Source organism: Rousettus aegyptiacus, unplaced genomic scaffold (assembly GCF_014176215.1).
Source record: "Rousettus aegyptiacus isolate mRouAeg1 unplaced genomic scaffold, mRouAeg1.p scaffold_m13_p_3, whole genome shotgun sequence".
In the NCBI taxonomy this organism is placed as follows: Eukaryota; Metazoa; Chordata; class Mammalia; order Chiroptera; family Pteropodidae; genus Rousettus; species Rousettus aegyptiacus.
Window position 1 is genome coordinate 82,083,562 of NW_023416306.1, and position 25,975 is coordinate 82,109,536.

At 38.7% G+C, this 25,975-nt stretch overlaps 1 protein-coding gene and 2 pseudogenes across 4 annotated transcripts in view; 2 read left to right on the plus strand and 1 right to left on the minus strand.

The window, feature by feature from the left end:
- ARID3B (AT-rich interaction domain 3B) overlaps positions 1-25,975 on the minus strand; it is a 49,588-nt gene that overhangs the window by 17,099 nt on the left and 6,514 nt on the right. For all 4 annotated transcript variants that reach the window (XM_016144169.2, XM_016144164.2, XM_016144166.2 and 1 more), the window contains 2 exons: positions 2,981-3,052; positions 2,711-2,783 (listed from right to left, as the gene is read on the minus strand). In XM_016144169.2, coding sequence (XP_015999655.2) covers positions 2,711-2,783; positions 2,981-3,052 — 145 coding nt within the window. The remainder of the gene's footprint in view (positions 1-2,710; positions 2,784-2,980; positions 3,053-25,975) is intronic.
- On the plus strand, positions 18,383-19,295 carry LOC107510488 (annotated as a pseudogene).
- On the plus strand, positions 21,576-21,691 carry LOC118601458 (annotated as a pseudogene).

The window sequence follows — 25,975 nt, forward strand, 5'->3', positions numbered from 1 at the left end:
CAAGCTGCTTCCAGCCCCCTTGACGCGCCCACTCCAACTGAGACTATCAGACATGAGTTTACCAGGGAGATCACTGTGAATTTAAGAGAGCAACCTCTACAGTCCCTCTGACCTCTGTCTCCCCTCTCCAGCCCAACTATACACTGCTCGCCACAAGTGGCCTGATAACACTCCTCATGTTTTAACTTTAACAATTCTGTTATGTCCGTAGACAGGAGTGCTAACTTCTTGGCCAAACATGCCTCTTCACAGTCTGGTGACAACTGACTCATCCAGGACACAGACAAGGGTTCTTCCAGCTGTGCCTGGGCCATGTACACCTTTGTGTTTCTACCTCCACCTGTGTGGCCTCCTCCACTCCTATGACCCCAATATGCCGGAGCTGTAGCTCTTCTCCGAGGCCTACCCTGCACTCCAGCACAGGATGGGGGCCCCGCACCCTCGCCTTTGGCACTCAGCCACAGAAGGAGTGCTCGCAATATTGTGTAACACAGGCTGCGTTGTCTTTATGTACTTCTACCTGAGTGGAGGTAATGTGATTTCCATAAAGTTTCCCTGTAGAGGAAATTTCAGATCTTCACTCTCTTTCCCATCCTTCTACAGCAGTGGTTCTCGATAGGGAGACAAATATCTTTAGGGATATTTACAATATCTGGAGACATTTTTGATTATTATGACTGGTAGAGGGAGGTGCCCCCCCACAACAAAGGATTATCCAATCCCCAAAGCCAAAATGCTAAGGCTGAAAAACGGTGTATTAGTAATTTACAAGTAGCAAAACTGACTCAACCGTTTCCGTTCTATTGGTGATGCCAGCAAACAGCGAAATATCTAACATAAGTGCTGAAGACAAGAGAAAGGTTTACTCAGGACCCGAATGACCATAAATTGACAAAATCAAAGAGAGTCACTCTTGCTTTGGGTTCACCCAGAAATATACTAGATGGCAGTCTGGCAGTCCTCAGATGCTGTGGAGTAGCAGGAGACTTGGCACTCATTGCTCTCTATTGCTAACCTCCAATTACTGTCTAACGCGGGCCTCCCTGCTCATACAGCAGACACAGCCCTGAGCACCTCCCCGTCTGGGCCTGTGCTGCCACTGGGGATGCAAAGAAATGACAAAGTGGCTCTTCTTAAGGAGCTCCTAGTCTAGTGGGGACACATAGTACTAAACAAACCATTACGGATCTTCATGCTTGGCTAGGCTGATATAACTTCCATTTTCCTTTAAAAATCCTTCTGGGAAGGGAGAAAATAAAGTAGAAAACAAAGCAGTGGAGCTACACTCCTGATTAAAATCTATATTGCTATGGCAGCCCCTCTGAGACGAGATCAGCTCCTGGGTTTGCACCAGCTGGGCTTGTGAAGCTTGTAAATAATTAAAAGGTAATTGGAAGGGGAGACCAAAGTATTAAGTGGATTTCTCCCTCTCAGGGCGACCAGGGTGTTTCACTGCTGCCAATTACATTATCTTTCAGGATTATGTTCTTCTTTTTCACTGACACATGCAGCTCTAGATAACAGGTGAAGGCGTAAACTAATTTAGGACTGCTTAGACTGCTTTGATATGCTTGGAGATGGGGAGACACTGAGCCTCAAAACTTTCAATTGTTTTTATGAGTAAACCAGCAGTAATAGGCACACTACTAAGAAGGCATTATGGCTTCGGAAGGTAAAGGAGGGAGAAGGAGGTGGAGAGGAATGAGGATGGTGGGGTGTAAAGGGAGAGGGAGAGAAGGAGAGAGAGAGAAGTTAACTCAGAATATTTAGCTGCTAGGGCTGCCAGTATAGCTCAGCCTAGGATAAGAGAAGTATTTCATTGCCAGGTCTCAACGAAGGAGCTGACACAGAAACCAAAGGATGCATGATTAGACATAGGGAAGAGGCTGGTGGAACAGCTCTCTCCCATGGCTTTGTCCGGAGGGTGGAACTATAGAGGATGCTGAGGACCTTCTCCTAGGGAGGCTGGCATTCTGGCCATGCTTCCTGAGGCCTGACCTGGCTGGTGAACCCATTGCTATGATAGTCTATAAAGCCAGGAAGTTGAGTCACTGGACTCAAGACTCTGTCACACCATGGTCCAAAGTGAAGATGGTTGAGGGTGGGTGAGGGGGAGTGAGGAGAGGAGGGAAGTTCAAAGGTGCCTTATAATTATATGTCCATGTACCCTACAGTTAAACTGCAGGAATGTCAACTAAGCCAGTGGATGCAAAAAATCAAAGAATCAATGGATAAGAAAAAAAGAGTTAGCCTTCCTTTTCATGGGTCATTTCAGACCCTCCCAACAAATCCTGAGAGGCCTCTATTTTTTCATTGGCCTTTCTTAGTCTCTATAAGGCTAGATGCATCAATAGGAAGCCCCGCATCTTGGTTTAAGTGATGCCCAGAGAAGCTGTAAGGCTAAGAAAAAAGTATATTTGAATTTGAAATGACTCCCAAGACCAGTTAATCAGAAGAGTGGCAAAAATAAGGCAAAATCAAATTGGGATGATTGTTCCATTTATTTTTTTGCCAAGGCCCTCTCTGCTCTCTTAAATCTGGCTGTCAATTGTTCAGCTAAGTTCGGAACCAATTAGCAATAAATGTGTCTTATCTTCATGGGCTAAGATGCTGGCACTCTGTGGGGAGGAGTTAAGCCGAAGTGTGACTTGTAAACAGTAAGCACTCAATAAATATTCACAGAATTGAAACGAGTAGACTACACACTCACCCCTCTTCTGCATAAAGATGAAGAGGTCATCCAAGAACTCTTTTCTTTCCGGATCACCGTCCAGTTCATATAGCTGCAATTCCGATCCCCCCAGAAAAAAAGAAAAAAGAAAAAAGAAAAATTCCATCTTATGCAGGAAGTCTTACACCAGACATACATAACCATCTCAATGACTATAAATGTGTCTACTGTCCTACTCCTTGGGTATTAGGTACAACATCCCACCACAGAACTGCCCCTTTCATTATCACAAAAGAAACTATTACAGACCTTGGCAAAATCTCGAGAGATCTCTCTTCCCCGGCCTCCATCTGCATCATCACTCCAGGCCAAACCACCATTCTAAAGGGAAACAAAGTAGAGAGTTCAGAAGAGAATAAGAAAAGTATGCTAGAGAGCAAGGCAATCATTTAGGGGGAAGATGAAGACCCTTAGCAATTGTGCTGTTCTGGCTCACACTATAAAACTGCTCAGGTACTATCCCTGCCACCCCTACAGGGACAGCTTGGTTTTTTTGCTTTCAATTATGGTTCCAAAATGAGAGGGAGTCAGGTGGAACAATCATCTCCATTTGTTGGAGGTAGGTGGGTGTTACTTATACCTGATAATCCTAGAAGAAGATGATACAAAGGCCCAATTTTCTGAGAGCCTGCTCATCCCTAGCTGATCTTCTGGAAGTCACCACTCTGAGATGTACCACTATTCTGCAGGTTCCTTATGGTATATGTGTTTGTATGTTTGTATATTATATAGTGAGGCCAACTAGCCTGGCTTTCCATATTACACTCTGAGTCAGGGATAGAGGCTCAAAAGGAGCAGGACACAGATCCCAAAGTTGTGGTCTCTGAGCCAAGCCTCACAATTAGAAACCCTAAGTCTAGAGATTAGAACTCCCTATTATCTCCCCAGGGCCTAAGATTATTCCCGAGGTACAAAGACTGTGCAACTAAAGCTAAAGTTTATTTTCATTGGAAAAATAATGAAAACCCAATCCAAATTTAATTGATTAGGTTAAACCAATACCATTCAATTGAAGGGAAGAAATGGTAAACATAAACATGCCTTTGTTATGTTCCTGAACTCTGCTTTTTACCTTTATTCAGTTGGGTAACTATTATTCCTCAAATCAGGCATCATCTTCTATAGGCAGCCTCCTCTTCACTTCTGGCTGTGCTAAGTATTCTGTAAGCAATCTCTGCATATTTTGCGCTTAGAGTTTAACATATCATTTTAGAATTATGTGTATTGTAAGTTCCTTGAGAGCAAAGATGATCTTTATACCTCTAGTATATAGCACACTGCCTGGCACTTATTAGGCCCCAGTGAATGCTTGATGAACTACATTCATTGTTAAAAAGAATTAACCGGCTATTTGAACCAACTGAGCATCTCTTCAAAAATAAAAACATATAAACACATATACCATACAGGAATAAAAAACATTATCTGCTAGTAAGGTGTATGAAATGCCATAATAGCAATCTGCTGTTCACCCCTGCCTCACTGGTCAGTGAAGACCCAGTGGATGGGATTAGACACATTGAGCTCATCACACTCATTTCTCCCCCAGGACCACATGTGCATGCACTCACACACAAGTACACATGCAGGCACAAGCCATCCAATTGGCTGGGGTGTGCAAAAAGTTGGGGAGGGCCATCTGGGGATGGGGAGCAGAGGTTTCTTGGGAGGCCATTCTTTGGACTGCACAGGTGTCTTTATGAAACCATGCCAATAAAATGGAAACCTAATTCTAGTCTCTCCCTCTTTTTCCTTTATTGAAGCATGCTTGAAAACAGGAGGTCTTATCAGTTACATTTGGGGGCCATCCTTTGCTCCCCTTTCTCAAAGTGGGCTCTGAGATGTAGACCCACTTTCTGACAGCAGCAATCTAGGAGGTAAGCATAACCAAGAAGTGATACTGTCAACTGAAATGAAACAGGCTACACCAAATTGTTTCCCTGCTTATCTAATAAAAGACATGTAAGGAAGTGCTCAGTAAATGCTATCTGACTGTTGTGCACTCATCATCTCCCCAGGCAGTTGTAGAATTCTTCCTACAGCACCTTCAGCTCAGGGAGGCCAATAACCAAATGGGTAGAACACTTTAAAAAAAAAAAAAGCTCAAATTCACCCCCATATTGTAATTATAGTCAACAGAAACCTGGTGTCATCTGGTGGCAACTAGGACAATGAATAATCAGGGTGAATTATGCCTGTCAGATCAGCAAAACCAGACAGTTACAGTCCCCCTTTCAAAGGCTGCAGGAGGCTGCCCTAATGCCCAGTGATTTCATTTGAGCCAGTAATTCCTGCTGGAAAGTCAATTATCCTGGGAGACCCCATCGGCTGAAAGACATTTAATGGGGGATCATTGCTGCTTGTTATGTCAGCTGTTTACTGTGGTGGCTCAATTTCCAATTCTCTGTAGCTGGAGATCTGAAGCTGGTTCTGTTCACAGGATTCTTTATCTGTCACCAAGAGAGATGAAAACAGGGTGTGTTTTTTGTTTTGTTTTGCTAATTACAGTAACTTCTAGCACTCTGAATGTTCACTCAGAAACTATTTAACACACAGTTAGGTGAAGAAGACAGAATCCACAACCTAGAATAGGACAGGGTTTTCCACAGCAGGAGAGGAGTATAAAAACAGGCCAAGCCAGTACAGCCTCTGTGTGAAAATAAACACCCAAGGAGCCTTATAGGATGGGGGGTGGGGGTCAGCATGACCCCTTGGCTTTCTCTGGCTCTGCCAAACTGCCAGAGTCCCAGCAGTGGGATGGTCAGGCCTGCATTAACTGTAGCCCACTAAGTGTGAACCGCTTAGTTTAAAAATCTGCTCAGTTATGGGATTTCAGCTTGAAATGCCCCTAGCTCAATGACCAGGAGGACAGGGAGACCTGCTAATAAAGAATAGAAATGGATCACTAAAATCTTTGAGCAATGCCACTGTTTGACCCACTACTATTTAGAGAAAACATGGGGAAAACAGTTGGCCTGAAGTAGAGGTGCTTCCTGTAGTCCAGTTGAAAGGCAGGAAGGGTCCCCTGAATAATTTAAAAAATTCGGTTGGGGTTAACAGGGAAATGTGCACTCGCTCTGCACTATTCTCTTTGTCTTGGGGCTGTTAAACTTCAACCCTGCTTCACAGAATTTTCCGGCCAAGGTAAGAGTAATTCCTGAACCCTGCTCACCCTTCACAGTCCAGTTTGAGTGCTGTTTCCTCTAGGAAGGCTCCAACTCTGCCCACCAGGCAGAATGAACACCTTTCTTCTCTGGGCTGTGTCACTTGGGTTCTGGTTACTTCTGCCTCTGCCTATGTCCCCAGTTTATAAGCATCCTGTCAGAGGATCCCCAGCCCCCAGCAATAGAAAGTGCTGACATATCTGCTGAAAAATAGGGACGGGCTCCCCCATGGGGCCTCCAACCCCACAATTCTGTTCTCCCCTCCTCCTTTCATTGGGAGGATTATAGGCTTCAGCAGTAATTTTCTTGGTTCTTCTGAACAACTGATGCAAAACACAATTCAAGTTTGTGGGCAGGAGGTTTCTTGGCCTATCAACAAGGTGTAGGTGTGACTGCTGTGAAGTTATCAGCCCAGAAATGACTTTTCTTGGATGCTGGGTGTGGCTGACTGAGATCTGAAAGCCGGGAAAGCGGGAGCAGCAGATGCAAGGATGGGAAAGACATAACCAAAAAGAGCTGGCTCAGCACTTTAGGGATCAAGAGGGGTCCCCAGAAAAAGCATTCCAGTGAAGGGTCACTGCATACAAGTCTAATGGTCAGAGGAGCAGGCTCTGCTAGCCTGTGGGCAGCAGGCAGTTTTTAATAGCCCAGAATGTGTACAGGAGTCAACAGTAGCCAGAGTGGTCACTTACTGCCATTTACAACTTTCTCAGCCTCTTCTACTTGAGAACCCTTTTAATAGCTTTGATCTCACCAGGAGCTCACAGGAAACTGACTGGTTGTTCCCAAATACCCAACCGAGTCAGGCTTTGGCTACTATTCTCACCTTCAGCTCATTTTCCTCAGTGAAGGCACAGAGTATTTTGCCTTTAAATCCCTCAAAAATGGTAGAGAAAGGACAGGGGAGCAGGAAGCTAGTATTTGTGCATCATTTGCATAGCAAGAACTGGGCCAGGAGTTTAATAAAGTATTTTTTTTTTACTTAATTTTACAATGTGGAAGTAAGTGATTTCAGAGATGGGAAAACAATGGTTCAAAGAGCTCAAGTTAACTTGCCCAGTCAGGGTCTCAGAGCTTCTAAGTGACAGCACCGGCATTTAAACCCAGGCCTGGCTGGTTCTCTTTGTTATACCATGCTGCCTCCTGGGTTGAAAGAACAGTAGAGAGTGTTCTGGGTGGGGACAACAGGAAGGGAGAGAGCGAGGAAAAGGAGTAAGGATAAAATCCTTTGTCCACAGAATGCCTACAATACCAAGTCATGGCCCTGGGTGGCTCCTATCAATGGGAGATTCTTTTACTCCTTAACTATCTCACTGGCTTCATCTGGGAAGTGCAACCAACTAGGAAATCAGCCCTCACACAACACCTGCCCAGGAGACTTACTTGAGTTACTGGAATAAGAACTGCTAACTTCTTACCACTACCTCCAAGACACAACACCTTGGGTAGGAGGAGCCCCCATCTTCCTCCAGGGTACAGAGGATTAGGAGACAGGGAGGAAGAGAGAGTAGGAGGGAGGGAGGGAGGGAAAGATGCAGATCACACCTCTTGAGGGGACCAGAGGAATATGGCACCTAGCACTGTGACATGCACATAAAAGGCCTTCAAAAAATAATGAATCAAAGTCTAAGCTGACTACTACTCAGTTAAAATAGTGCTTCCCCAACACCTCAACCCTGGAAGATCTAAAAGACAGAGGGGGAAATGGATTCACTATCTTTGAAAATCTAAAAGGCTGCCTTGTGGAAGAGGAAGCAGGCGGTTTCTTTTGTTCTGTTTTTTGTTTGTTTTTCTTTTTTCTCTAAAGCCCCAGAGGGCAGAACTAGAGTCACTAGGCTAAGAAGTTACCAGGAAGAAGATAGAAGGACTTTTCTAACAATCAGAACTGCCCAGTAATGGAGTGGGCCTTCTCAGGAGGTAGGCGGCTTCCTTTCCCTAGATGACCGTCTGTCTGGAATGTCATGGCGTGGAATCCAACATAAGACAGCGCTGGACAAGAGGGCCTCTAGGGGCCTTTTTTTCATCCTGAGAAGGGAAGATCCTAGACAAATTCATTCAACAATTATTTCCTGAGAACTCATTCCAGGTAGAGCGCTGTGTAAGCTGCCAAGGGGGGAGAAAAAAAGGCATTCACACGTAGTTGGAAAAACATGCTGAACACAGACATCATTTAACAGAGCAAGACAACAAGTGTCAAAACACATAGTGCCCAGGAGATGGGAGAAAGGGGTCTGGGGATCAGAGGTGGAGATGAAGCTGGTCTGGAAGAATAGGTTGAGGGGAGATTTACAGTTTAAATGAGCATGGAGTGGAGAATAAACACGGTATGTTTTGGCAGGGAGGATCCAAGTCTGAATAGTTACAGTGGAAACAGGCTCATTACTCTTTTGTGAGGCTGTGAAATGCCTTGAATACCAGAAGGAAATTTAAACTCTGAACTCTGAACTGCAGGGAGATAGTAGATGTTTACTGAACAGCAAAACAAATAATTAAATCAGCATTTTAGATTATTTTAACAGCTCATTTTTGTTGGAAAAAATATAATATACAAGTACAAATATATGTAGACACTTGATTAGACTGGGATTATGGGAGATTTTCACGTCGATTTTTTTCCTTATATTCATTCATGTACAAATATTTGATCACCTGGGATACTATAAAAGGTTCTGAGGGAAAAAGAACAAGACAGATAAATAGAGCCTCTGACCTCATGGAGCTTAGAGTTTAATGGCGAGAGAGAGATAATTTAAAAACAACTGTTTATTTTTTCTAGATTTACTTTTGAATCATTTGTTAAGACCCATCACTTGCTCTCTACCCCCTCGAGAGAAAATTCATATTGCACTGAAATTATAGAATAATTTAGTGAAACTGACATCTTCACAATATTTAGTCTTTCAAGTAACAGACCAGCATGACTTCATTTTTAAAATATTTTAGTTTATGGCCATGTCATCCTGAACGTGCCCCATCTCATCTAATCTGGGAAACTAAGCAGGGTTGAATTTGGTTAGTACTTGGATGGGAGACCACCTAGGGATACCAGATGTGGCAGGTGTGAAAAAATATATATATAAAAAAATATTTTAATGCCTCTCAGTAATGATTTGCAATGTCAATATATTACTTTTGTATTGAAGATTTGAGACAAAGAGCCAGTACCAGGGATGGCTGTCGGTGACTCAAACTGATCGTTTGAGTGGGGCTGAAGTGGGGTAGGGGGGGTAGCAAAACCAGGGGGAAATGACTGTCTTAAGATGCAGCCAAATCAGAGAATCAAGTGGATCTGGACTGAGTGCATGCAAGAGAAAAGAAAGGATGAATCTGAATCTTACTGTGAGAAAGATATGTTGTGAAGGAAATGGAGAGACACAGGGCAGGGAATTAAGTTAGGAAGTAAGCCTTTGAGCACTAATGAAAATGGACCACTGTCTCTGGGTGTGTGTATGGGGGGGAGGGTGACAAAACCAATCCCACAGTCCTGGAGGAAGCCAGGTTATGGCAACTGGCAGCAGCAGAAACCGAAGGCTTACTGACAACCTTCCAGTAAGGAGAAAGGAAGAAATTTAACCAGTGTCTCCTGACCCAAGAAGGCTGTCTTGGGACTTTCTTTCTTTCTTTTTTTATTGAGATTTAGGGGGGGGGGGGAATCAGACCACGCCTCTAAGATTTTAGGAGCCAGCACTGCATTCCTTAGAGTTCTACCTCCCAAGAGAAGGAGAGCCTGACTTTAAAAGCAATTAAGTATCTAGGCTATTTTAGGATTACTCTTGGCCACCTGGAATATCTTATTAAAACACAGCTCAGATGTCCAAAGCAATTTTAGTTCCCATTCCTCACTCCTCCCCAGGGCAAGAGTTAACTCTTTCCTCAGGTTTAAAGTACAGAAGAAGCAAAGCTAACAACTCTCCACTTGGACTCTCAGTATTCTGAAACCTTGAAGAAACTGTCCTTTTGTTCTGCGAGCACCATGCATGCTGATAACTTTATTAGAGAGATTCTTGAGTGTTCTCTGAAGGCTCAGAACCATAATGTGTTTTCATTCTGTCTACTCTCTATAATCCAACAGTTTCTAAACCTCAAGGTCAAGGATCTGGGCGAATTTCTAGGGCCTGAACCTCAATGTAGTAGTCTTTAGCAAAATCACTAGATCTCAAAGGGACTGATCCCAATCTCAAGGATACCAATTAATTACTTCAAAATATAAAATGTAACTGAAGTATTTGGGCTAACTATTGCTATTGTTAGTATTGTTTTTTTAATAAGCAAAACATAAACTACCTTCTCTTTGGCTAGACCCATGGATGTGCAGGTATATTACCTGTACCACACCTGTGACCGTTCCACTGCTGGCTGAGTTTATGATGTTGTAATGTTAAATAAAGTCCAATTCCCAGATCTCGGTAGGAAGAAAAGAAAAACATCTTTATCCTCCCCCCAGTTTTAACTAATTCCGGGAGGTAAGGAAACATGCACAAGGGAGGAAAGGGCAGGATTATAGGAGAATCCTAAAAGGAGAGGGGAGTCCCAAGAAGTAAAAGAGATACTGTTATAAGCAACACCCTTGGACTACAAAACCCTCCTGATAAGATCAGGATTACTGCTCTTAGCTAAATCGCTCAGGCCTTAGAAGCACTAGAGTTATAATTATCAGATGCACACCTTCCGCTGTCAGGTAACTTTAGCAGGAACCGGAAAGCACCTCCCCACCTCTTACTAGCAACAAAGATCAATTCAAACTCGGTGGCTTGGAAAAAGAGCAAAGAAACACTTTTCTGATTAAGCAGTAGACAGGGGGAAGAGTGGGGGAGGGGAGAGAGGGTGCAGTCCTACCTTTCCATCTAGGCACACAATCACTCCATGCAATAATCAAGAAGACTGCCCAGAAATGGGGTGTTCCTACAAAAGGAGGAAGAAAAACTAAAATGCAATGTTGGTGATGAGGATATCTCTAAGCCACAGAGTGAACTGGTCCAGTCAAGTACACATATGAGAGCCAGAGGAAAGTCCCAGCTCCTCTTCCCTGCAGAATTTGAGTTGGCAGCACTGCTTATTCCACCCCATGAGCTACCTACCACCTGAACGTTCATAATGGTTGCTGACATACATTTACATCACAGGTCACAGGAAGTTAGAGCTGGAGAGCTGAGTGGGAGAACACCTCATCTGACAGAAGTCGGGAAACTAAGACCTGAAGAGGTCAGGAAACTTGGCCAAAGTCAATGCTTCAAACATCTTTTTTTTTTCAAACCACCACGTACTTTAAATGTACAGAAAGAACACGTTTTTAAAAAATGCTATGATAAATTATTTTATAATGAAAAAAAATCCTTTCATTTTCAAGTTTGAGATTACAGGTTTTCTCAGGCAGAATACAGCTGCACTTTGGGTTTAAAAGTCGGCCTCATTTACAACTTTGAGAGCCTATTCTAAGGCTTCTCCCAACAGCACATGCTCCTTTTTGGGGGGTAATACTACAGAATATACATTCCAGCTCTGATGCCAGTTGCCCCTGTGCTGCCTGCCACCTCTTCCAGGTTATGAGTTTCTCTCCTACAGGGAAGGCGACTTACTCTTTTGTGAGGCTTGTGCACCTGGCAAAGGGCCTGGCAGATGGTAGGACTCAAATGAATGTCAGTACCTGAAGGACAAACCACAACAATAAACTCAGGGGAATCACTGTGGCAGGCTAAGTGATGAATTTGGGAGGAAAGCACATAATTAAAAGAAAGCAGCCTTCAAGTTCAAATTCAAATTCATAAAAGGGATCTAGAATGAAATATAAAGCATTTCCTAAAGACAACAGTTTAATTTTGAGGTTCAAGAGGGTTAAAAGGAATGTGCATTAAAAAAAAAAGTAGTCCATTATTCAGATATAAATTAGTAAAGCAAGGGTTGGGGCAATGGGATCTCCCACATTCCCATACCAAAAATAATAAAATGACATGACCTTCCCAGAATGTAACAAAATAAAAAGTAGCAGCAAAAACTAATAATGACTGAGTAATTATTAGGTGCTACATCCTGTTCCAATATGTTATGCCTATTCAACATTTAAACCTTAGCACAATGCTCTGAGGTAGGTACTATTATTAATCCTAATTTTCAGGTGAGAATACCAAGGCACAAGAAATTGAATGACTTGCAGAAGGTTGCAAAGTGACCAAACAGTGGAGTTTTAAATCAAATGCAGGAAGTGCAGCTTCAAGTCCCTATCTGTAACTGCCTCACATTCTTAGTTTCCTCCTGATCTCCTAATTCTGATCTATAAATCTACTCTAAGGAAATAACTAGAAATATAGTATAATTTATAATAGTAAAATTAGAAATACCTTAAATTTCTGACTTTAGAGAATATGTGAAGGTGCCATCCATTTGCTAGAACTAAAATAACATTGCTTTTTTAAAATGTTCGATCCCTCTCTCATCCTTCCCATGAATTAAAGATGGAATAAAGGTCTACATATAAAAATACAACTACAAAATAATAAGAATTAAAAAAAAAAAAAAAAGAATCCTGGAGATGAGAGCCTTTTTAAAAAGTATGATGGAAACACAAAAGAAAGATCAATAAATTTAGCTACATTAAAAATTTCAACTCCTACCTGATGAAAGAACTACAAATCAAGCTGAAATATCAATAACTACGAAAAATACTAAAACACGGAGATGAAGACCTTTGCATAAGAGCTACTACAGACCAATAAATAAAACAGCACAGACAAATGAGGAAGGGCAACAAAAACACAACATACTGAAATGAGAATGCAGCAAAAGGAGTATCATGAGAGAAGTGTATAGCAATAAATGCCTACATTAAAAAAGATCTCAAATATACTATCTAACTCTACACCTCAAGGAACTAGAAAAAGAATAACAAACTAAGCCCAAAGTTAGTAGAAGTAAGGGAATAATAAAGACTAGAGCAGAAATAAACAAGACAGAATAGAAAAACATCAACAAAACAGTTCTTTTTTGAAAAGCTCAACAAAGCTAAAGTAAGAAAAAAAGGTCTCAAATAAAATCAGAAATGGAAGAGAAGACATTACAATGATTGCCACAGAAATAAAAAGGACTTTAGGAGACTACTATGAACAATTAGATGTCAACAAATTGGATAAATGAACACATGAAGAAATTCCTAGAATCTGACAACCTAACCAAGACTGAGAGTCATGAAGAAATAGGAAATCCGAATAGATACCTATAACTGGTAAGGAGATTGAATCAGTAATCAAAAACCTTCCAACAAAAGAAAAGCCCAGGCTTTCACAGGTGAATTCTACCAAACATTTAAAGAGGAATGAATATCAACCCCTCACAAATTCTGCCAAAAAATTGAGTACTTCCGAACTCATTTTCTGAGGCCAGCATTACCTTGATACCAGAACCTAAAAAAGACACTACAAGAAAACTACGCGATGAATAAAGATGCAAAATACTTAACAAACTACTAGCAAACCACACTCAACAGCACATTACAAGGCGCAAACATGATGATCAAGTGAGAATTATTCCTGGGATGCAATAATGGTTCAACACACTAAAATCGATTAATGTGATATACCACATTGACGAAATGATAAAAATTATATGATTATCTCAATAGATGCAGAAAAATTATTTGGCATAATTTACTACCCTTTCGTGATTAAAAAACTCAACAAACTAGGAAGGAAAGGAAAAACCCTCAACATTATAAAGGCAATATGTGAAAAGCCCACAGCTACCATCATACTCAATGCTGAAACAATTAAAAGCCTTTTCTTTAAGATTAGGAACAAGCAAGGATGCCTACTCTCACCACTTCTATTTAACAAAGTATATGGAAGTTCTAGCTAGAACAATTAGGCAAGAATAAAAGGCATCAAATTGGAAAGGAAAAAGTAAAATTATCTGTTTGCAGATGACATGATATTATGTAGCAAACTTTAAAAAGTCTACAAAAAACCTTCTTAGAACCAATAAACAAATTCGGGAAAGCTGTAGGATACAACATCAGCATATGAAAATCATCTATGTTTGTATACACTAACAACGACCAGTCCAGTCTGAGAATTAAAAAAAAAAAAAAAAAATCCCATTTACAAAAGCATCAAACAATAAAATACTTAGAAATGAACCTAATCAAGGAGATGAAAGACTTGTAACACTGAAAACTACAAAACATTGCTGAAAGAAACTGTAGGCACAGATAATGAAAAGGCATTTGTTTTATGGACTGAAAGAGTTAATATTGTTACAATGTCCACACTACCCAAAGTAATCTGCAGATCCAATGCAATCCCTGTAAAATCTCAATGGCATTTTTTTTTTTTACAGAAATAGAAACATTGTAAAATTCATAAAGAATCACAAAGGACCCTGAACAGCCAAAACAATCTTGAGAAAGAGACTCAAAGCTGAGGCCTCATACTTTCTGATTTTAAAACAATATAAAACTACAGTAATTAAAAAGTATGGTACTGGCATAAAGACAGACATCTCGACTGATGGAACAGAATACAGAGCCCAGGAATAAACCTACAGAGTCAACTGATCTTTGGCAGAGTGCCAATAATACACAATGGAGAAAAGATAGTCTCTTCAACAAATGGTGGTGGTAAAACTGAATATCCCCATGCAAAAGAATGTAATTTGATCCTTATTTTATACCACATAAACATCAACTCAAAATGGATTAAAGACCTGAAACTAAAGCTCCTAGGAGAAAACAAGGTGAAAGCTTCATGACATTAGTCTTGGCAATTTCTTGAGTTGAAACCAAAAGCACAGGATACAAAAGCAAAAATAGACAAATGGGACGAACTCAAAAGCTTATGAATAGCAAAGGAAACAATCAACACAGTGAAAAGGCAACCAACAGAATGGGAGAAAATATTTGCAAAACACATCTGATAAGGGATTAATACCTAAAAGATATTTTTAAAAAAACTCCTATAATTTAATAGCAAAAAATATATATAACCCAATTACAAAATGGGCAAAAGACTTGAATAGACATTTCTCCAAAGAAGACATACAAACGGCCAACAAGTATATATGAAAGGATGCTCAACATCACTAATCATCTGGGAAATGCAAATCAAAACCACAATGAGATATCACCTGACATATGAGGATGGCCATTACAAAAATAAAGAAACAAAATACAGAAAATAAGTGTTGGAGAGGTTGTAGAGAAACTGGAATCCTTGTGCATTGCTGGTGCGAATGTAAAGTGGTACAGACCATTCAGAGAACAGTACGGAAGTTTCTCAAAAAATAAAAAATAGAACTACCATATGACCCGGCAATCCCATTTCTAGATATTTTAACCAAAAAAACTGAAACTAGGATCTTGAAGAGATATTTCTACTGCCATGTTCACTGCAGCATCACTCACAATAACCAAGATATGCAATCAACCTAAGTGTTCACTGACAAATGAATGGATAAAGAAAATGTATATATACCCAATGGACTATATTACTCAGTCATTAAAAAGGAGATCCTGCAATATGTGATAATATGAATGAACCTAGAGGGCATTACACTAAATAATGTAAATATTTAAACAAAAATATAAATGTGTATACATTAAGTGAAATAAGGCAGTCATTCACAAACACTGCATGATCTCACTTATAAGTTATCTAAAATAGTCAAACTCATTGAAGCAGAAAGCAGAATGGCAGTTGCCAGAGCTGGGGGAAGGGGGAAATGAGTTACTGTTCAATGTGTATAAGTTTCACTTACCCAAGATTAAAAAGTTGTAGAAAGCTGCTGTATAACATTGTGCTTATAGTTTTTATGTACTACATACTTAATCTGTTAAGAGATTATATATACCTCAGGTATTTTTTACAATAAAAAAGGAAAAATGGGCAAAGACAATAAGCAGGTAAGTCACAGAATACAAACGGCAAATAAACTTATGAAAAGATAGTAATGTGATAAGCCAATTCAACCCTCAGAATAATCTACCTTATTATAGAAACAGAGACACACAAAGGTGTAGGATTACATAGCATCTACTACGATAGTCTGTATTTATGCTTCTCTCTCTCTCTCTTTCTTCCTGTGGCTGCACACTTAAATAGGTAAATATACAGAAATAGCTCTATAAGCTGATTCATACCTAACTGTGACCTGCTCTGGAAGGAGAGGTAGGATGGGAGGGAACCAGCAACAGGACACTAGACATTTTTAAACTATATATTTTTTACTCTGTACTTTACTGTATTATTTTCATTTTTCATGAACATCTAGTCATATAACTTGTGAGATAAGTAATTATAAAAACATTAATAAATAGATTTTTATGAACCCACATAGAAGGATAGCCGTAACACAGCCTAAAAAAGCTAGCTGTAGACAATACGTAGAGTTCTTAAAACTACGTAGAGTTTCTTAAAAACAAAATGTATGTGTGAAGAGAAAGAGCTCTGAAAAGGCTTAGACCAAACTGTTAACAACAATGACTCATGGAGGGTCAGGTTGACTTCACTTTATACATTTCTTTATTTCTAAAATTATTTGAGTCAATATAACTTCTATAATATGTTTTTCTAAAAAATTAGGTACTTAAAAATAATACCTTAAATTTTTTAATGATAAAAATGACTTATGGTCTCTTAGGTGATAAAAATTGGACACAAAAATCAAAAAAGATGCCTGTAATAGGCATTTTTAAAAAACACAAAGGGAATATAAGAAAATGTTTACAGTTGTATTTGTTAGGTGGTTATGGTGATTATATTTTCTTCCTTACAAATATTTATATTTTCCATATTTTCTAAAATGTCTGAATTACTTTAACAATCAGAATAAATAAATCGGTACTTTTAGAGTAATGAAACCATTGAGAAAAAGATTAATCTTCCCCTGCTCTATCTGGAATGCAGTGAGAGGGAGCCTGGGATGCATGGAGGCTTAAGTCAGATACCTGGATTCATAGTCCAGCTTTCTGACAGTGAGTACAAGCATCCCACTGCACTCTACTTTCCTCATCTGCAAAAGAAAACAAACACGTAAAGGGGGATAAACAACTCAACAACTCAAACAACTCAATAAAATATGGCAAGAACCCAGCACACAAGTCTAAGCTACTAAAAATAAAAAACAAAGAAACAAAAAAAGAAATTATGACTGAGGATAATCTGATGTGAAGGTACTCTACTGCCTCCCTGCCTCTCCACAGAACACCTCACTTAGAAATGCTAGATAAAATTTAACACTCCACACCTCCTACACATATACTAATCTTGAAACCAAGAAACAAAGCAGAATCCAGAGCCAGAAACAAAAAGGAAGGAATCAGCAAGCAATGAGCAGGCGCTAAAGCTGAAGGGCTCAAGGGAGACTAGGACCCAGACAGAGTTAAGAGATGAGGGCTGAGGGCTAGAGATTTAACCACCCTTCATGAGGGAGGAGTCTAGGCTGTATGTTTCTTGCACACCGGGAACCAAAACTAAGATAAAAACATAAAGCCAAACATCCTAAAGGATTACATTCCCATCTCCTACAAACTGGAGCCTAAAAAAAATGGCCCAGCCTGGAGAAGAAAGGAACCTTGCTGTCAAGAGTCCTCATGGAAAAAGAGGGTCTTTAAGAAATGGACTCTCACGAAGGACAGAAGTAGACTCCAAATTCACATTACCGCCAACCAACATCAACCAGCTAAACTCATAGGGCCCTAGCGAAGAAAACAAAACTCCCCCTAGCACTGCTTCCATACAAAGTACATGGGACTCCCATGGAAACAAATTCCAACTCAAAATAAGCTTACATCAGAAAAAAGAAAAATAAATAAACCACAAGAGGAACTAAACCATAAGGGAGAGTAACATAAGGAGAATTTGCAACCTATGAATTAGAGATAATAACAGAATAATCAAAAGACATCTTTACAATAAGTATGTTAAAGAAGGGAAGAATGTTGGTAGTTGCTGAAAGCTGGGTAAAGGACACAGATGGGTAATTACCATCTTTCCTTTTACATGTTTGAGATATCCATAATAAAAAGCTTCAACAATTCCATATATAAAGTTTTTAAAAAGTTAAAGAACATCTAGCTAAAGAGCTAAAGGAACAGAAACCATGAGGCAAAAATAGGCAGTTTTGAAAGCCAAAATATGTACAATTAAACACAATATTAAATATATTTTTTAAACTTTATAAAGTAGTGTTAGAGCTGAAGAGAAAATTAGAAATTGGAAAACAGAACGTGAATATATTCCAGAATGCAGGAGAATGACAAGAAATACGGTTATAAAAGAAAAGATACAGAGGACAGGTTTGCAGACGAGGCCAGCGGCAGAAGGCTGGGAAGATGGAGACGCTGCCACGGCAGCTCCTGTGGAGGCTGCGGCGGGGAAGGAAGAGGACCAGGGCAGCTAGAAAGGGAGGCTCTGCCATGAACTTACCCGGGAGGGCAGCAGTGGAGGACCTGGCAGCTGCTTCCTCCTTGCCTCCCGTTGCTAATGGGACAGATTTTGACATTATGGCAGGGAGGCATCAGATTCGTAGTTTTCCTCTTCCAGGAGTTTATTCAAGTGGCCAAGTACATGCACTTGGAAATTGTACAGATAGTGATGTGTTGGAGGATATTGAAGCGTATGAGCTTCTATCCAGAGGAAAGGAGAAAATGTGAAGAAGTACATCAAGAGACAGACTTGATGACATTATAGTATTAACAAAAGATATACAGGAAAGAGATATTTTAAATGCCATAGCCCTTCACTACTGCTGTATGGTAGCAGATAACGAGGGTTAACAATTTCATTAGCGATCAAGACTTTTTTGCCCTTGGTCTGTCAAAATTCCAGTTAAAGATTTGGTTCATTGACTGAAACACTTTATCTTCCAAAAGAAAGACAAGCCTCATGTCTTTTATCTGTTCAAAATGTTCCAGAACAACAGGAAACTCTGTCACCAAATGATTCTCTTTATTCCAATGAGTCAGCTGGTAGCTTTTTAAAAGAAGTAGACAAAGACATAGAACAAACAATAAAATGTACACAAACCAAAAGAGAGAACCTTGACAGTGGTATCTGCCTTAACAGCACAACAAATACGTGTTGAACTAGATAACAAAAACATTCAAGGTAAGGATCCTTATTATGGAACAGACTGGGGAATAGGGTGCTGGACAGCTGTAGTGATAATGACAGTAGGTATAATAATGTCGGTATTTTATTTGCTGTATTATGAAATTTTAGCTGAAGTGGATGTTAGTTAGTCACCATTCAACAGTGGATTCTTCACATCTGCATTCAGGAGTCATATCCACATCACAGCAGACATAAGTGGAAAATGGAATTGCTCCAACTAAAGGAAATTCTTTGACAAACAAGATCATAAACTACAGTCATGATTCACGGTCACCTGCTGTTCAACACAAAACATCGCATTAGCTCATAATTACAATGTTAGTGATCACAGGTACATCTGGAATGTGGTGACTCAATTATATTCAGTAACCACTTCAAAGACAGAATTTAGGGAGATTGGAGATGCTTTTGTTTTTCACCTTTTTTTTGAGCCATTTACAAATGGATTGAGTACAAAAAAATCCCTGCAGTTGATAGTTGATATTGACAGTAGTAAATCCATATATGTTATATTAGTGCTTAAAGCAGAAATGAATTTAAATATGTATCTAAGAAGTTCTTAACTCGAAAAATCCATCTTTTTTCTTAAGATTGATTATGTTTAAATTTTATTTTTAAATTATTTTTTGGTTTGTTATTAATGTTGATAAGCAGAATAATGATATCAGATATCTGCAACTAAATAAAATTTACTTTAAACCATAAAAATATTTAGTTGTGAAAAAATTTGATTCTAAAATTATTTGAGCACACATACTTAATACTCCATTTTGAAAGGTTTTGAAAACAAGTTTGGCACATCTGCCAAGAAAACATAAGTAAAAATGGAAGTGGGAAAATAATGTTTAATATCTATAATAGAGGCTAAGCTATATATTAAATGTTATTTTTTAAGCCTCCCAAATACTGGGCTATGTTTAAGAAGTTGCCATTTGGTCCCTAGAACACTGGAATAGGTCAAGACCTAAAAGTAATCTTTGTCTCTTAAAGAATGCTGTCTCTGCTTCTGTTTTTTAAGTGATGTTATTTGCCTCTGATATTTGAAAGCATTTCTGTAATTCTTTTGTGAAGTGTTATACCTGTACAGATTAGCAATATTTAGAAAATAATTCCATACTGTGATTAGTTATTGCTGTGTTACACATGGTAACATGCCTTAGTTACATTTAACACCTTATAATATATGATACAATTTTTAGAATTAAAATTAGGCATGATTTCAGATGGTCCAATCAGATTCATAACATTAGCTATATAAATTCTTTTCCACTTCATTTCATTATCAAGCACAAATCAGTGGGGTCAAAACAAATTTTCGTTTTCTCTGAGGTCTGTTGTGGGAAACGGTTCATTAAGTAAAAGGAGTAGAGACCTTTTGCATTAGCAAGAACAGACACATTACTTATTGAACCCTTGACCTCTGTTTTTGAAAGAGAAAATGTCCGACTTAAACTTTTTTTCCCTGAACTAGAGCATAAAATGGGGAACAGAGGTCAAAGGTCCATGGATTAGTTGAAAGGGCTTGACAGTGCCACTTTTTAAGATCTATGGATCTGTTAGAATAAGAAGTATTTGCATACTGATTTAATAATTTAATTTTTAAAAGTATGTGTTTTTAAAAATGTAACCAAAATGCTTCATTAGAAGCAAGATTTGGTGAAGTCTGAATTGGCTGTTTTATGTATAATAAAGTATGTATCTTAACATTTATTTTAAAAAAAGAAAAGATACATAGAAACTGAACGAAGTGGTTCAAATACAACTATTAGAGTAGCAGTCAAGAAAAAATAGCAGCCAAGAAGAAAACAATCCCTCCACCACCCGCAAAAACAAACAAACACTATCAGGTTGAAGGAAATGACTGAGGCCAAAGTGAAATAAATAAAATTAAGTCTAAACCTAAAATACTGCAGTACAAAACAGTAGAGTAAAAGAAAAAAATTTAAAGTTCCAAGAGAGAAAAAGATTCACAAAGGCGACATTTAGACTGACAATAGATTTCTCAAGAGCAAAAATAGTAGCTGAAGACAATGGAATTTAATCATCAAAGTGTTAAGAAAAATAATGGTCAATCTAGAATCTAAAACGAACAACAGTACAAGAGTTAGGGCAAAATAAAGACAAGACAAAATAAAAATATGAATTTCAAAAACCTTTTTTAGACACATCAAGACTGAGTTTACTATATACAAATCTCTGCTAAAAGAGTTTTAGTAAAAAAGGAAAAGAAACCTGAGACCAAAGAGAAAGAGTAGAATATAAGAAGTAATGGTAAAAAATGGATAAACGTCTTGAGAAGTCTAAATAAATATTGAGCACTGTGGGGGAACGAATTTTGGGGAGGAATTAAAACAAACTGGAACTAAAATACTGGCCAAATAAACTGGAAGATAGAAATGAAGAGGTGGACGTTAAAACTAGAATTTCTAAGGTCCTAGCATTGTATGAAACTAGTACAAAAAGTCAATAATGCAAGTTAAAAATCTAAAGTAACCAGACGTGGTTCCATAGTGTAGCAGTTAGCACATATACTTTACACCCAGAAGGTCCTGGGTTCACGCCCCAGTGGAGCCACGGTCCATAGTCTACGGCCATGCCACCCTGAATAAGCCCGATGTCTGATCTTGGAAGCTAAGCAGGGTCGGGCCTGGTTAGTACTTCGATGGGAGACCACCTAGGAAGACCAAGTGCTGTAGGCCTAAATAATAATTTAAAAAAAGAAAAAACTAAAGTAACCAATAAAAAAACTAGAAACAGAAAGTATAACTTCTAAATTGGTAAGGTAGATAGAAAAGAAAACTCAATCAAATGAAGTAAAACTTGGGAAACCTAAATAAGATCAGTGAATCAGATCGATGTCAAATCTAGGTTGTGACAGTATATTATATAGTTTTATAAAATGTTACCATTGGGAGAAATTGGGAAAAGTGTACAGGGATCTCTCTAAATCATTTCCTACAACTACAAGTGAATCTACGATGATCTCAATGAAAATTTCAATTAAAAAAACAAACAAACAAACAAAGCCAACAAGGCTAAAATCCCAAATGCTGACGCCACCAAATGCTGGCAAGGATGTGGAGTAACAGGAACTCTCATTGTTGGTGGGAATGCAAAATGGTACAGCCACTTTGGAAGAGTCTGGCAGTTTCTTACAACTCGAAACACACTCTTATCATATAATTCAGCAACTGTGCTCTTTGGTATTTACCCAAATGACTTAAAAAGTTGTGTTTACACAAAAACCTATATATAGGTGTTTAGCGCAGCTTTATTTATACTTGCCAAAACTTCAAAGCAACCAAGATTTCTTTCGGTATGTGAATAAATAAACTGTAGTATAGCTAGACAATGGAATATTACTCAGCACTAAAATAAGCTACCAAGTCATGATAAGACATGGAGGAATCTTAAATGCATTATTACTTTCAGACACCAATCTGAAAAGGCTGCATACTGTATGATTTCAACCATTATACAATCTGGAGAAGGCAAAACTATGAAGATAGTAAAAGTATCAGTGGCTACCAAGGGTTGTGGGGGAGGGAGGGATGAATAGTATTAACAGATGATTTTTAGGGCAGTGATACTATTCTGTATAATACCATAATATTGGAGATATGTCATTTTACATTTGTCAGAATCCACAGGATGCACAACACTAAGAGTAAACCTTAATATAAATTATGGACTTTAGGTGAGAATAATGTGTCAATGTAGGTTCTTCATTTGCAACAAATGTACCACTCTGGTTGGGGATTTTGATAGTGGGGGTGGCTGTGTGGGTGTTGGGGCAGAGGATATATGGAAAATCACTGTATCTTCTGCCCAACTTTTCTATGAACCTAAAAATGCTCTACAAAATAGTTTATTTAAAAAATGTTGCCATTCACCTAAAAAAAAAAAACCAGCACAAATTAAAAGAAAGCAGAAGAAACAAATATTTGTTCAGCACCTATTAACTGCCATCACCCTGCTGGGTATTGGGGTACAATGATAAAAGAGACATGGTCCCAGTCCTCTTAGAGCTTACTATCCAATACAGAAATCAGATATCAACAAACCATATAAATATAAAAGTATAATATTCAACAACAGCATATAACCTGATCTATACTTAAATTGAAGACAGTGCCTCTGAGGAAGTGATGCTAAAGTGAAAACTAAAGGCTAGGTAAGAGTCTGGAGAAGTGTTCTAGGCAGGAGGACTAGCATATGCAAAAGCCAGGGTAGTTGGGAGTACAGGCAAGGATCAGATTATACAGATTTTGGCTTTTACAATTAAGGCAACTGACATCGTACTTGGAGTACACTGAAGGAGTAACATAATCTAATTTGTTTTTTAAAAAATCACTCTAGCTGCTGTTTAGAGAATGGAGTAGAATGGGAAAGGGAAGAGACAGAAAATTGTTGACAGTTACAGCAGTAGGTAGGTAGCTTGGATTAGGTGAGAGTGGAGGAGAGAAGTGGCAGAATTTGAGATATTAGATGGGAGAATTGATAAAGACTTGGTGTAAGTCTTGGATTGTAAGTCACCAGATGGAGTGACAGAATAGAAGGTATAAAAAATAGTCAGCTCTAAGTTTCTGACATGAATGACCAACTCAAAAGAAATGGCATTTACAGAGAAGGAAAATAAAAGAGGAAATAATTGTGGGGGAATTTTATATGTGTTAAACTTGAGATGCCAGTAAAACATCTAAGTAGAAATGTCAAGCAGGTGGATGGAAATGTATCATTTGAGCTCAGAATGGAAACATGGGCACAAACAATATATACTGGAATCGGTGGGCTTAGCAATATGGTGATCATTGAGTGGCCTTACTCATGGACATGGAAGAGAGACCAGACTGAAGTATGCTGAGGAGTGTATAGGAGGTGACAAAATAGAGGTAAGGAGTGAAAATATCTCTAGAAGCTTTGTTATGGGGAGTGCAAGGGGAGTTAGGACTATAGAACGAGCTAACTGGAAGATGTGGCAAAAGGAACATTTAAAAAAAGTGACCTCTCATTTCCTTGTAACAATTCAATCAGGCAGATTTGATTAAAAGAGATTTTTTTTTTTTTTTTTTTTTTTAGTTTGGGAGATAGTAGAATATTTGTGAACATGGAAAAGGCTTCAAAGAGGGTGAATCCAAAGAGTCTGGGAAATGGGAGTTCATTGATGGAGCAAGTCCCTGAAAATTAGGAAAGTGTGGGGCCTGGGACACACGTGGACGGATTAGTGTTTGGTAAGACAGATAAAATCCAAGTTAAGTCACTGATCATATACTTATAAAAATTTAATATAAAACTTCCTTCTACCTAAAGAAATAGACACATATCGCTATTTTAATATGGCAAGCAGCAGCTTCAAAAATGTAATGGCTTTGGCTCACATAATCCTAAAATATTTCAGAGAACTCCAGAATACCAGAGTTTGGTCACAACTCTAGAAAAAAAAGAGTTGTTTTAGAGTAGTGTCTAGGATTCATGAAGCGTCTTACCTACAAAGGTAGTAAATAGTGAAAAGTTACAGCTTCAAAAAGTAGTTTAGGTGCTAATGATAATTTCACTTAACCTTTTTGTGATGGTATAAAATTTACAAAGATCTTTCACACTCTTATTTTCCTCCCACTTTTATAATATCTTTTTCTACTTTTTCAATATAGTTACTAGAGCTAAATGAAAAATACATCAAAGTCTCTATGATTCCAGATAGCGAGAAAGTAAAATAAATGAATCTAATGCATTAGAAATTTTAGAAAGATCTGAAATGACTCTTGGAGGGTAGATAAATGGCCAACAAGCTTGGGTACTAGCAAATATAAAGATAAATTACACAATTTGTGTTTATGGCAAGATGGCTTTTAATTGCTGGCTATAACTTAGGAGGAAGAGAAATAATAAAATCAATCACAAGAAAAAACCCTCTCTTTTGTATTATCTTTAAAATCACTCCCTGAGGATGATGGGAGAGGATAATTGTCCTCTGGGATAGATGTCATGGGTTGAGAGAGGTAGGTTAGGACACCTGTCCCAAGTGGTGGAGCTAGAATCTAAATCCACATCTTTTGGCTGATTTAATGCTGACTTAGGAATTAAATCTGTTTCTAAGTAATAAGTTTGCTGACTATTCCTGCCTTAACCTTTTGGGGTTAATGTCTAAAAGAGCAAAAAAGCTCTCTCACAAATTAGATGTCTCTCACCTTGGACATCATGGAATGCTGGCCTGGAAGAACTGCTAGAAGAGATACATAAGAATGTGCAAGTTCTAGGTCCCAATCCTTACCCAAATGCCAAAATCTGTTCATCTAGATGACTATAGATGATGACATGAACTCAACACAAATACTGAAAATAGAAGTGTAGAAAACTCAAGGTTACCAAACTTCTTGGTTACAAAGACTGAAACACAAAGAAACAGAGCCTAAGGCAGCATCTGATGAAAGCACAGCATATGTTCTCTTTCTAATTACACAATCTAAAGCAGTGTTTCTCAACTTTAGCACGACTGACATTTTGGACCAGATAATTCTCTGTTGTGGAGGGTTGTCCTGTGCACTGTAGGCTGTTTAGTACTATCCCTGGTCTCTATCCACTATTTGCCAATAGGATATCTTCCCCAGCCCCAATCATGATAACTAAATATGTCTCCTGACATTGCCAAACATCCCTGGGAGGCAGGAAGAGGTGGGAATTGCCTCCAATTGAGAACCACTGATCTAGATGAACTTCACTGTGATTATAGAAGCTAAGGGCATGCAAGATAAACCTACGAAGAAAGTGGGGAAAGCTGATAATCTTATTTTCTTCCAGGCAATAGTTCGCACAATCTTAAAAAAAAAAAAAAAAAAAAAAATCTAACATTCCAAAGACATGTAGTATATACCAAGAATATCTGGCTTAGCCCAAGATCATACCTTATTACTGAGAGGTACAACTGGTAATAGATTCTGGAGACCAAGCAGTCAATCATCCTTTCTTCCCACACTCAGTAACCA